This window comes from Pygoscelis adeliae, unplaced genomic scaffold, assembly GCF_000699105.1.
Source record: "Pygoscelis adeliae isolate BGI_AS28 unplaced genomic scaffold, ASM69910v1 Scaffold186, whole genome shotgun sequence".
Classification (NCBI taxonomy): domain Eukaryota; kingdom Metazoa; phylum Chordata; class Aves; order Sphenisciformes; family Spheniscidae; genus Pygoscelis; species Pygoscelis adeliae.
This window is the reverse complement of record NW_008825071.1, coordinates 1506850-1519534: the sequence shown is the minus strand read 5'-3', so window position 1 is coordinate 1519534 and position 12685 is coordinate 1506850. Positions and strand designations below refer to the sequence as shown.

At 38.5% G+C, this 12685-nt stretch overlaps 2 protein-coding genes across 2 annotated transcripts in view; one reads left to right on the top strand and one right to left on the bottom strand.

Annotated features, from left to right (window-relative positions):
• The first annotated feature begins 6 nt into the window (after window positions 1-6).
• Window positions 7-666, top strand: LOC103919014 (tubulin beta chain). Its single transcript, XM_009326452.1, has one exon. The coding sequence runs from the start codon at window positions 77-79 to the stop codon at window positions 452-454; it is 378 nt and encodes a 125-aa protein (XP_009324727.1). The 5' UTR covers window positions 7-76; the 3' UTR covers window positions 455-666.
• BPHL (biphenyl hydrolase-like (serine hydrolase)) overlaps window positions 625-12685 on the bottom strand; it is a 15774-nt gene continuing 3713 nt past the window's right edge. Inside the window, exons 4-7 of the mRNA XM_009326522.1 lie at window positions 8762-8915; window positions 6266-6397; window positions 3543-3666; window positions 625-1043 (exon numbers count right to left, since the gene is read on the bottom strand). Coding sequence (XP_009324797.1) covers window positions 956-1043; window positions 3543-3666; window positions 6266-6397; window positions 8762-8915 — 498 coding nt within the window. The 3' untranslated portion in view covers window positions 625-955. The remainder of the gene's footprint in view (window positions 1044-3542; window positions 3667-6265; window positions 6398-8761; window positions 8916-12685) is intronic.

Here is a 12685-nt window from a genome sequence, read left to right as displayed (position 1 = left end):
CTCAAAGACCTGGAGGGCGGCCTGCGCCCCCCGCCACGGTCGCTACCTGACGGTGGCCGCCATCTTCCGGGGCCGCATGTCCATGAAGGAGGTGGACGAGCAGATGCTCAACGTGCAGAACAAGAACAGCAGCTACTTTGTGGAGTGGATCCCCAACAACGTGAAGACGGCCGTCTGCGACATCCCCCCGCGCGGCCTCAAGATGTCCGCCACCTTCATTGGCAACAGCACGGCTATCCAGGAGCTCTTCAAGAGGATCTCGGAGCAGTTCACGGCCATGTTCCGGCGCAAGGCTTTCTTGCACTGGTACACCGGCGAGGGCATGGATGAAATGGAGTTCACGGAGGCCGAGAGCAACATGAATGACCTGGTCTCTGAATACCAGCAATACCAGGATGCCACTGCTGATGAGCAGGGGGAATTTGAAGAGGAAGGAGAGGAGGATGAGGCTTAAGTCCCCTGGTATCAAAGGAACTTCTCTAAAGCAGGCATGTGTACTGAATGACTTCTGATAGTGGTGGTGAAGCATGTTCTCTAGAAACTGTGTACCCAATTATCCTCTCAGCACTTGTAACTTTGACAGATTTCTCAATGTAACACTTCTGAATCCCAGTTATTACAATGTTTTTGTCCTTTAACCTTAAGAGCACATAAAGGCATGTATTCTAGATCGTGTTTTCTGTCTTTCTTAACACCCCTATTGGACACAGAACAGCTATTTGGCCCGTGTGGCAAGAAGTAATTTAAAGACATGTCAGAAATCTTGCAGCACAGTGGTGTGCTCTGATCCACTGAGGCTTACATATTCTCAAAATGTATGCTTCTCATGCAAATATCTTTCGTCTTTTTTGCTACAGGACTCAAACCTACCTGCAACTTGAATGAAAGTGGAAAGCCAACTAAAATTCCTAAACAAGGCAAGGACAACCACCTCTAACTTGTTTTACAGTTTAAGTCAGCGTAGGAAATCTTCCACTTCTCTGTTGAAGTCCTCTGCAAAACGCAGGTGTAGATTATGCTTTCCTTCCGGCATCAGAAGCAACCTTAAAAGAGGAAAAAATCAAACACTGCATATACATTATATTTTGTGAGTACAGGTAACTAAAACATTTGTTGCCTTTTCCTTGCTCTTGGTTACCCAAGTACAGAACTGAAGTAACTCTTGTTTTAAGTACTATCCCTATGTACATTGTTTAGAATGTGAACCGCAGCAACAGTTGAAGCAACAAGCATACTACTTGTCCCACTTTGGGGAGGATAAACTGAGCTTAAAATGAATTTTTGTGTCCTAGACCCAGTTTCTAGGTACTGGTGGTCTGCAAAGAAGATAACATTCCAAAACTTGCGTGAGCAGGATGCATCTTCGAAAGGTATGCAAAGTACCTGAGCTCTTTTGCCTCTTTCAGAGAACAGCAGTTGTGCTGGGCAGTGAACACATTGAAGAGATCACTAAAGAAATGTAGATTTCTTGTCACCACCCAAACTTAGCATTTGAACTTTGTCTAATCTTTCAGCAAAATGACAATCCAGAACTAACACCATTCATTCATCCATTAAAGTAGAAAGGGAAGTCAGGACTTCTTCAGCTATAACAAAAGCTTAGAAGTAGTATGCGTGAAGAAAGCTAAATCTTTGTAATACAGTTATGAGTGTGACAAGCCTAAAATACTACTTGCCATTGCTTTCTATCTGGGAAAAACTTTATACATCAGGTATGTACTTCTAACACTTCTTTTCTTTTTAGACGGGGCTGGGAAATTCTTTAGATTATTTTATCCTACTACATATTAAGCAGTTTCAACAGAGCTAAAGTGAGCTCGACTGATACTTTGCTATGTTGCCTTCATGTCATCTAAGCCCCACTACGGCGAGGGCAATCCTTCTTCTTTTGGCGGTGACAAGTACTCTTTTGTCTTGGGGAAAAGAGCAATAGCGTGTGAACGTACCCAGCTCTTCTACTACTTCTCTCTGAATTTCATTAAGTCTGTTTCTTCAAAGACCAAGCAGCACACAGATGCACAAACCTATAGCACTGTGTATGCTATTAGCTACTGCTGTTAGACCACTGTAATGCTACGTGACTCTAGCCATACCATGCAAATACAGAATGATGGTGCACTCTTTTATCCCGAGAGAAACAAGCAATGTATCTGCACTACAGTCAGCAAAAGCTTTTTCTACTTTACTACTGGGTAAAAATCAAGGCAAGAAAAGCTGACGGTAGAAGCATGTGTTACTGAAAATATGCTAAATTTAAGGTTTTCCTTCTGCTTCACAATGGAACATGTCATCTCCAGTGCAACAAGGGAAGAAAGGGACCATGTACCTCAGTATTAATTTCTGAGAACACCATTAGTCTGATTTCTTTTCTGATAAATACACATATGGGGGAGCACTTCAGCATGAAGACATGCAAAGAACAACTTTACATTTTGTTGGATAGCAACTGCTAACACTGTTTCCTCCTTGGCTTGCCTTCCAAAGAGAAGCTATCAGATCCTTGTCGAGTTTTTGTGATGACTTGCCTTAGCATCTGGAGCTTTTCAGGGCTCAGTGAAACCTAACAGGATGATAGGTGTTCTGAGCAAGGCATGTGGGAGTAACTAACTAGCAGACATGGAATAAAATTCCATGTGATTGTTAGGAAGGTCTCTTCTCATCTTTCCTGTGGCATAATGCATTTCTATGAACAGCGGGGCTGACTTTCAGGTAAATATATCACTCAATTTTTCACAGAGATGACACCAATGAAACTTTTTTTTCTGCCTTCATAAAAATGGGGTTTGTTCTCCTAATTCTTTTCTCCAGTGTTAATCATCACAGTCTGTTATTAAGTAGTAATGGAACTCTTCAATTTGTGTGCAAATCTATGAAGAAAATTCAGCTGGTGAAATCCCATTTTCTTTATAGGAAGCATTTCTGGAGTTTTCAAATGAAGCAGATAGCACCTGAAGATTTTTCTTGTTTATAAAGTAATACCTCTGAGCATAGTTGTACATTTTTTTCTTATTCAGGTTTTCTTAAAACCACTGAAAATTCATGGGACAGTTGGAAAAACAAAATCTTTGAGGAGGTTGTTCACATCAACAAGGCAGAGCAAACATCAGTATCTGTGCTTCTCTAAGAACTGGGAATCTCCCTCCATTCATAGCATATAAATTCACTGCTCTACTGAATGGGACAGAAATGAGGTCTTTCACAGCAAAAGGAATGCAATGGCCATAACAGAGAAACAGAGGAGAAATTTGCTTGTTTCGATAAATGTTAGGGAGTGGTTCTGTGTGTGAAGTAGAAAGAGGAAAAAGACCTTACTTGGTTTGTCTTGGAGGACTTTAGGAAGGAGCTTATGAAAATATTATGCTTTTTGTATTGCAAGAAAGGTCCAGCTACACTGTTTGCGTTGTAACTTGCTAGGGAAGTTTAGAACAGCTCTGTCTGTGGCAGAGACAACTTATTCCAATACTTTATTTTTTTTTTACACTGGGTCTGAACTGCTTCATTTTTTCAATAACGGTTTGTAAATACTCCATCATATAACTTACCGAGAGCCTTTGATGTGCTTATGAATGTATTCTGCGTGAGCTTGTGGAACCAAAGGGTCTTTCTCACCATGAATTATAAATGTGGGACATTTAATATCTGGCAGCAACTGCTGACAGATACTACCTAGGGAAAAAATAAATGAAGGTCACACTTCATTTTAGAATAGTATGAAAGACGGAAACTGCTTCTGTAAAGGACTGTGAACTCCGCTGTGTTCTAGCTATTGCCTCTCCTTGTAGAGAGGGTGCAACTAATCTACAGAAATATGTAATCAGGACTTTAACTAACATTTCTTTCTCCAAAATGTTACTTCACTGAAATTTGCTTCATTAATGGATCGTAGCACAAACAGACAGAGCAAATGAAGTACTTCTGTCCCACATTTCCCCAGGTTCTCTTTGACTGTTCAAAGCAAACACATGCATCTCTTTCCTGGCTTCGTTCTTTTCAGCCTTAGAGTCTTACGTTCTTCATGTTTATGCTACATTTTGTTACATCAGTTGTCAGATTACAAGATTTGCTACTTTCATCAACAAGTTAACTTAGGTTGTACTCATGCCTGTTGGCCTTCCTGACCCTTTGCTGTCTGAAATGAATAACCATTTAATACAAATTGTACTAAACTATTCAAAGGTTATTCTCCCTGCCCATTGGTCTTACAGAACCTCAAGAATAATTTTATGCTTACTAGTCTTTAATCTCACTAGAAGTAATTTGAATGCTTTTCCTTAAAGACTCTTCTATTTCCTCTCTCCCTTTCTTTTTTCCTCATCCCTTAATAACCCAGTTTCCAAACTCTTTGCCTAACTTCCCATGCTGTTGCAAGAGATTGTGTGGGCAAAACATACTTGTTGAGTTTTATGTTCCGCTTATCTTTGAGCTAACTTTGTCCTATTTGTAGTTGCCTCCTTGCAGCTACCAACAGCTGTACCAGTTAATGCTCATACCTTAGCTCTGAAGTCATACACTGTTTCATAGAGTTTTTCCAATTGTTCAGTTATTTATATAGTCTTAGTTTGCAGTTCTACCAGTTAAATATTTTCGTTTAGAACATTTCACCCATCTTCCTTAAACACCTGCACAAATGTTGACTGTTTTTCAGAACAAGTAACAAGTAAATTGAAGTTATTTACCTAAGGACATAGTCGGCAGTCAAACCAGTCAGACCTAGTTTCCAGGTCCTAAAACTGTTCTGTGCTATAACCACTAGATTATATTTACTCCAATAACACAGAACAGCAAGAAGAATCTTGAATTTTGCAGCTTTATGCAGCTTACTCGGTTTGATTAAGTGTTGGTACCTTCTGAAAATCCATTTCTTACAGCTTTTCACACTAAAAGCTGTCCCATTTAGGGCAAATAACCTTATTTCTTAAAAAGAGCTTGAGTTGTTTTTGACCAACAGAGGTTTTGCTGTCCTCCTTTTATCTCTGATGGGTTTTATTAACCCCTTTTCTTGTATTTGCCATTAATAACCTTTTGTGTGGTCTGTTTAATTCAAAGGAGGCCTGCTTGTGTTCGGAGTTGCCCTCCCTGAGCTACTCCTGGAAAAAGATTGCAGTCTGATGGTTGCTCATCTTTTTTAGCAAACGTTAGGCTTCTCCCAGTATCTGACCCGGTTACAGCATCTAGGTAATTCAGCTCCTTGTTACATGTCTCCAGGTGGCTTCTTTTTCACAGTCACTCCATCTCACAGTGTTTGAGGCATGTGCATGCAGTAAAATGATGTCACAGCCAGACCAACCTAGGCTTTGGACTTAAGAATAAGATAGTTTTAAGGAGATGCATTCTAGAAAGGGTAAAGTAAAATCAGATCATAATTTGTTGCATCTCTCTACTGGGAGAAATTCTAGTACCGCGTTGATGATCCTGTGCAAAACTTTATGGAAAAAACACAAAATGAAGGATTATTTTCCTTGTAGTACCTGCTGCCTATTAATGTATGGCACCTCCTGTCTTTCATCATGAGAGCTACAGGAAAACATATATAAAAGAACTATAGATTCCTTGTTTTATGTACTATGTATTTCTGCTTTAGGCAAATTAAAAGCAATTTTCCTCTGAATTAAAACAGAACTGCAGGTTATTATTAATTATATCCTTCGTTGCCAAAGTCTATGTAGAGTAATGGCAGAAATCTTCAGAGATAAACATTTAATAATTATTGTCTAATTTAACTACTCTTTTTGGATTTTAAACATCTAAGCTGTGTCAATAGTGTTTTTTAAATGTTTTGTTAATTCCAAGTTCCCAAAATCTGAACTTCCTTCTTTTTTAACTCATTATATGCTACTAGTTTTGAAATAGTGCTTTCTGTTTTGCAGAAACTAGAATGAACACAGCTCACTTTGGGCTATCTTAACAATGTCACCAAGAGGTAATCCTTCGACACAGAGAAGAAAGGAGAAAAAAGGTTGAGCAGAATCCCTCCTGTTCATTCTGCACAAAAGCAATGATTTAATAATGTAGTTTTGTGGTGGAACAAGAGGAGGGACTCATCAGCTAATGCTTCCCATAAACTGTTTTCCTCCTGTACCTTGCTGGTTCTGTGAACCATCTACAAAGTAATTGCTTTATTCATGAGAGTGAGTCAGACCCAGCTTTTAATGCCATATGCAGAGTCCTTCCTTTACTGGCTGCTAGGAGTACTGCTAGATTTTTTTTTTAATCCAGAACTGTCTGCTACTATAATTGCTTCAGTTTTACATTGTAAAAGCCTTACCATCTGATTTTTCAGCGAAGCGAGATATTCCATCTACCCAAGCCTCACAGGTTTTTGCAAAGTACTTATGCCCATACATCTCTTCCAGTGGTTTCTTGACCTTTTCACTCCATTTTGAAACATCTCGGATGCCTACATAAAATAACATTGAAATGTGTTAAGTCCTTTCCTGCAACAACATATAACCCAGTACTGTCAGCACCTAATACGAGTAAGTTTTCAAACCAGACCGCAGATATGTATTTCAAACTTGGAACTGCACTGAATGGCTTTAAATAATTGATAGCATGGGAAGGATATAAAAAACGTAGTTTTATGATCTCTGCTGGGGCCTTTCTGAGTTGCAGAAGACCATCTTGTTATTATGGTCACAAGGAACAACAAAGAAAAAATAATAATCAAAGGACCCAGTCCTAAAACTTCCGATGTTTCTTTCTGGAGGGCTTGCAGAAGAGGAGCTCAAGGAGGTACCTTGTGTATAAAAAGGGGACTGTTTTATAACAGCATGCCAGAGCTGGCAATTCTTTTTTATATCCTTCGCAGCCTTTTGCTTTGGCTCATGGATGGAAGTGCTTCCATGGCTCCCACCAGTATTCAGAGGAAGGAAGCTCTTACTAAGGCATTCCAGCAGGCTGACATCATGGTACATTTGCCATAGTCTTACAGAAAAACAAGCAACTCTACTTAGTAGAGCCCCATGACTCATGGCAGGCTGGCTAAAGCTGTACAAATAATCTGACATTCTAGTTATTTATCAGATTTACCTATTTTTTCCCCTAAAATTTTCAGTATTGCTCACAAACCAGACATCCACAAGGGTGACTTTCACTAAACTATATTTCAGCTGTAAAGCTTTGTATTGATAAAGCTTAAAACAATGTTGGCGTAGCAGAGAACCTGGAAGAGACCTGAAAAGTACTGAATCATCAAACAGCAATATATGCCATCAGAAAAGCTTTTAATTGGTTTCAAATGGGAATTAAGGGAAGAAAGGAGTGAGGTGTTAATTAACAGACAGTACCTGTCCAGCCAAATGAGCAAGGCAGTAGTGACTGAAAGTGCTTTGTAACAACATCTGATTGGAAATGAGTTTGCTCACCCCAGGCTAGCTGTTACTGAACAGCTGTTTCCCTTATAGAAACCACTGTTTTATCCTTGCAGCTGGCCTTAATTTAAGAGGGGGAGAAAAAGCCAATGTTGAAAGGACATAGATACCAAATAAACACCTTTCTCTCCTACCAAACCCTCCATTGCAGCAGAGATGCACTGATGGGCCAGTTGTAGAAGGCTTGCGCTGCTACTCTCTGAGCTCTGTCACTCAGAGAGATGTTGAAAGCACTAGTCCATGAAGAGGCCAAAAGTCAACATTGCTGTGGGCGCTTTGTGTAAAGTAAGACTTCTTTCTTCTTCTTTTTTTTTTTCATTTTAGCTTGTTGGCTGATACTGACGTGCATTTCATAATTACATAATAAAAACATCATAAATACAAAAGCATGTAAAGAAATAAAGCAGCACTTTTACAGAGCTAAAAAGCATTTTGCTTACTGAACTAAAAAATATACTACTAGTACTACCAATGAAAGTGCTTTAGTATAGGTGAGGTAAGTACACATGTGCAATACATACACTTGTAATTTAGCTGAAGCCAGACAGTCAGATTTCACAGCTGGTGTAAATCAAACTCCAACCACTAAAATGAAATTATACTGGGTTACACTTGTTGAGAGTCTGCATGGTTAACTCTTTTAATTTCTAATTTCAAAAGGAAATATGTTTCTTTTCTGAGTTCACTAGCAGTTTTTGCTGTTTTCCTTTAGAGTGACAAATGATCAGATTCTATTTCATATGAGTGGAATAAGGATCAGAAATCCCATGTTTCTTTACTTTGCAAAGGTTTTGTAACCACAATAATTAACTTTAAAGGAATGCCAATTAGAAAGGCATCCTGGGACGCCTACTTGAATGATTCATTTGCTTCCTGAACTCAAATGCTAAGTTATGAGCTTACTTGCAATGAGCTTGTTTTCTTACTGTCTATGTATTATATAGGCCCCAGAGGCAAAAGCTGTTATGGGCTAGCCCAGTGATTTTCTGTGGACCTTGTTTAAAGGTTGTGCAAGATGTGAGAAAAGAAATCAAGCCTGGGGTCAATAGTATTATTTGGAATATGTTTTCAGGAATTTGTTACAGCAACAAAAATTTGACTTCCAGAAAACTACTGATCAGCTATTATAACTTATGCTTTTCAGCAGCGTAAGTTAGTAAGGACTTTTTAAAACTTCTATTATATTACCCCTAAAGTAATTGTTAAGGAGTTTCCTGCTATGACTTTAATCTAGCCCTATACTTAGCAACTTGGTGAATTTTGTGTCCTGTTCCTTTGGATTTGTTGTGTCCTCAACTCTGTCTCCACTTAGCTGTTACAAGACTAAGATTCTTAGGTCAAGAAGAAATGAAAATAATTCTTTTAGGATACGATACTCAGTTTGTACATACCATTATAAATTCTCACATCCTCTTGAGTAACGCTGGCATTTGCTCCCCAGACAACCAACTTGTGGATAAGAGTTGGATACTTTGCAGCTGCAATGAGTGCTGTAATTCCACCATCACTCCACCCCAGCAAAGAGAACTTCTTAAATTTCAGTGCCTTGATTTGTACAATAAAGTTATATACAAATCATCAGCTGGTTTTACAAGCAAATATCAAATATTTCTTGAAAACTAACCATACAGATTTAGACACAACACCACATAGTTGAACTATAGTTAGCTTTCATAATTAGAAAATATAATTTTCCTGCTATACATAAAAATACTTAAGAAAAGGTCAAATATTTAGAAAACAAGAAATTATACCTGCCCTTCCAATTTTTGACAACTATTTAATGAAACAGGCAGTAGCCATATTAGATTCTCACTGCATTTAAAAAAGCCCTTTTGAAATTAAGAAATGGTTATTTACAACAGAGAGTAAAGACCTTTTCAGAGAGCCTGATGGTATCAAGAATCTGTGGATTCTCTTATATATACAGTGTGGGATGGTAGGTAATCCAAGACCAAGATGAACTTAAGAAAAAGAAAAGTTAAGGCTTGAAAAATGGAACCCAGTGATCTAATTTACTGATGCTAGCTGATCTAAAAAAAAAAAAAAATCTGCTCTGTAACAACCAAAAAATGCTTAAAGTATTTGCTACAGGATTGTATCAAAATTTAGTGTCTAATTCACATTTTCTGAAGCTTTTAAGTGTACATTTTAAACGTTACTTCATGGTGAATTGCATTTGAAAACATTAATAATGAAATTCCTCCTTCTCAAAAAGGAAGGCTCAGGGCAAAAAATATGACAACAAAGACCTTAGTTCATTCTGACTTGTACAATGCTTTCCACTAGAATTTGAAACTCTTGTTTCCTCATATACCACAACCTGTGGTAGGGGGGACCGGCCAGGGACAGGAGAGGATTTTGTGTGTGTGATATTCAGTGGGCAAAGGGTGGGAAAGGTAAAGGCATTCAGGAGCAAATGCATCTGAAGGTTGCACAGGGATGATATTCAATGGTTAAGCAGTATTTGCAGTTTTGCATATAGAAGCCTCAGTTTGTGAACTCTTTTGCAAACAAACATAAAGGTTTCAAAGGGGTTTGGGGTTTTTGTTTGTTTGTTTGTTTTTCAGAAATTACAGCCTTTTAAGTGTGATTAAGGAAGATATTTTACTTTTGGAGGAAAAAGAGCAAGTTAGTTGAATGAGTTGTTTTGGTGCTTGGTGTTTTGTTGTTGGAAGTCCAGGCCTGCTTTCTTTGGACAGAAGAAAGCAAAAATGCAGGCAATAAGAGAAACAACTACAGAGAGAGAAAAAGCAGTTTCTAGTCTGCTTGTAAACTCGATGCTCAAGTGATGCATAACTTTATCAGTCAACTTGATACCTAGCAAACTTCTATCACTATCAGGCTTTTCTGGTTTTGGCTTCTTCCTTGGTATTAGGCTTACTGTAGTGTTGCTCAATATTAGATTTCACTCTGCTAAGCTATAATTACTAAACAGAAAAGAAACAAGGCAGGGAAAAGAAAAGGACATGTAAAGTAAGAGCTGGCAGCAAGAAAAGAGAACCTTGAATTTTAGCAGCTGATCAAAAGTTGGCCCTGGCCTGATGAAAAAGTAGTTATCTGTGACCAACTTTCAGTATCGTGCTGCTGAAGGGTTACTGGCATCTTGGCAAGTTTCAGGAGTTGGCAGCAGTGCTTATAAAGCTTAAGTTTTTGCTGTTGCTGTTCTCCTACCACCATTAGCAAATTACGGATCCCAAAGTCGGCTGATGGGTGGAATAGCTGATTAAAATTTTTATTCTTCATGCCAGGTTATTTGCCAATGCTTCAACTGAGATCTATTTGCCTCCAGTATTTCTCTGGTTTACTAGCCATTATCTTGATGCATTCTTTGGGTCATCTCAGGATGCCTTTGCAGCAGGAGGAATTTAACTTATTCTTTGCAGCCTTCCAAAAACCAATGTGGTATAACAGATGTGTTGGATATGATATGCATGTGTGCTTGCTTTAATCTTGAACTACTTACAGTGCAGGCCTCTACCTAACATGGGCAATAACCTGAGAGCTGACTGCACCTCCTCAATTCTGTGGGTGATTTTGTGTTGGCCTTACCCCGTAGTGAACAAAATCTCTTTTCAAATGACCTCCTCCATCCAGGCCTTTGTGAAATGCAATCAAACGGTCACGTATGCCATGACAGAAGCAACTTACAACGGTGAGTTGCAATATAACAGTACTCTGTACCGTATGCTTCCATTGGATCACAGGGAGTACACCACAAGTAAGGGTTGCAGTTGATCTACAAAAACTTGGAGAAGCCCAAGTCCATCCTTTCACTAGGACAGTAGCTTTGAAGAGTAAGAACCTCTTAAATATCACCACTAATTATTTCCATGATTGTTTTAATGCTGTTGGCCTTTGCTATTGTTAGACATTGGGATGGAGTGCAGCAAAGTGGACTTATTTGCATTATACTCCTTTTATTTCAAGCAAGCTACTTCACAGAACGCATATGGTGATACAGAGCAGTGTCATCTGCATCAAGGTGCTAAATACTCTGCAGAATTTCAGCTTTTGTTATTTGACAGAAACCTTGCAGCACTCACAGCTCCAGCAGAGGCACCAGAATCTGAAGGAGCCTGGAATAGAGATTCTGAAGGCTCACCTATACGGATGGGTTTTCTGGCTGAGTGTAGGCAAACCATATACATTATAAAGACCTCTGCAGGAGTTATTACTTTGTTTTATACTGCAAATCCTAGTGGGGATGATTCTTTGGGATTGTGTTAACCTTTATATGTTATGCTAAAATAGAAGCAAGTTACCACGCTTGGGAAGATTTTAATAATTCGTTATTATATGCTTATATCAATAAACATCTTCAAAAAACCCAGGATGCTACATCTCACTTGTTTTGGCAGCTTTAGAGATTGGTAGGCTGCTGTCCTGTTTGACTGGACGCTACATGGTTACATTCTTTTTGGGGACAGCTCTGTTTTCTATTTTGCATTTATCAGTATTTGGACAGAGGCAGGAAAGGGGGTTACAACCACTTAGACTGAAAGTTTGTCACCTATCCATGGCAGCATCTGTATTTTCTTTGTTAGCGTAGCAGAAGAAATTGGTGATTTAGGGTGCAGAGAGATTGCTTTTACGGTTAGAGGGCAAAACTGTGTCTTAATCCTGATTCTGCTGTCAGACTTATTTTGTTTCACTATGCAGAATGCTCCAGGAAGCCTGCATTTCCAGTTTCAGACGGATTTCTGCAAGGTTACTGTTTATTACAGAAAGACAGTTGGATTGACTGTCTGAATCTTGTCTCATATTTTTGGAATTTTAATGCTCTGCCAACTTTCTTAACATGGCCAAAGAGACTGTATAGCTTAACATAACAAAGCCAAAATGTTAGTTAAAACTAAACCAGAAAATAGTGTTAGCACTTATAGGATGGAATAAGAGAGGAACACAGAAACATAGATTTGAAGTAAAAAATTCTGCAAGATGGAAAAGTAATAACAGCTTTAGGTCATATTCTTTATAATTACAATAGCTGTATTAGTTATTAAGATCTGGTATGATCACAGGAACCCTTCGATTTCCCACACATTATTTCAGTAATATGCTGTAAAATTCAAAGTGTCAAGTTAATTTTTAGAATTAAATGTTTCTTGAAATGGGCTGCTCAAGGAAAAATGCCAAGATTCTATTAGCTAGAAAATTTTCTAAGAATGTTTTGCTACTGTAATCCCTTCAGTTAAACCACTTAACATAGACTTTGTTTTTTATATATACTTTACGTAAACTTACATGGTTCTTGGCTGCAAACCTCTTAGGGCAGGGTCTTGGAATAAAAACATATTGTTTCATTCTTAATT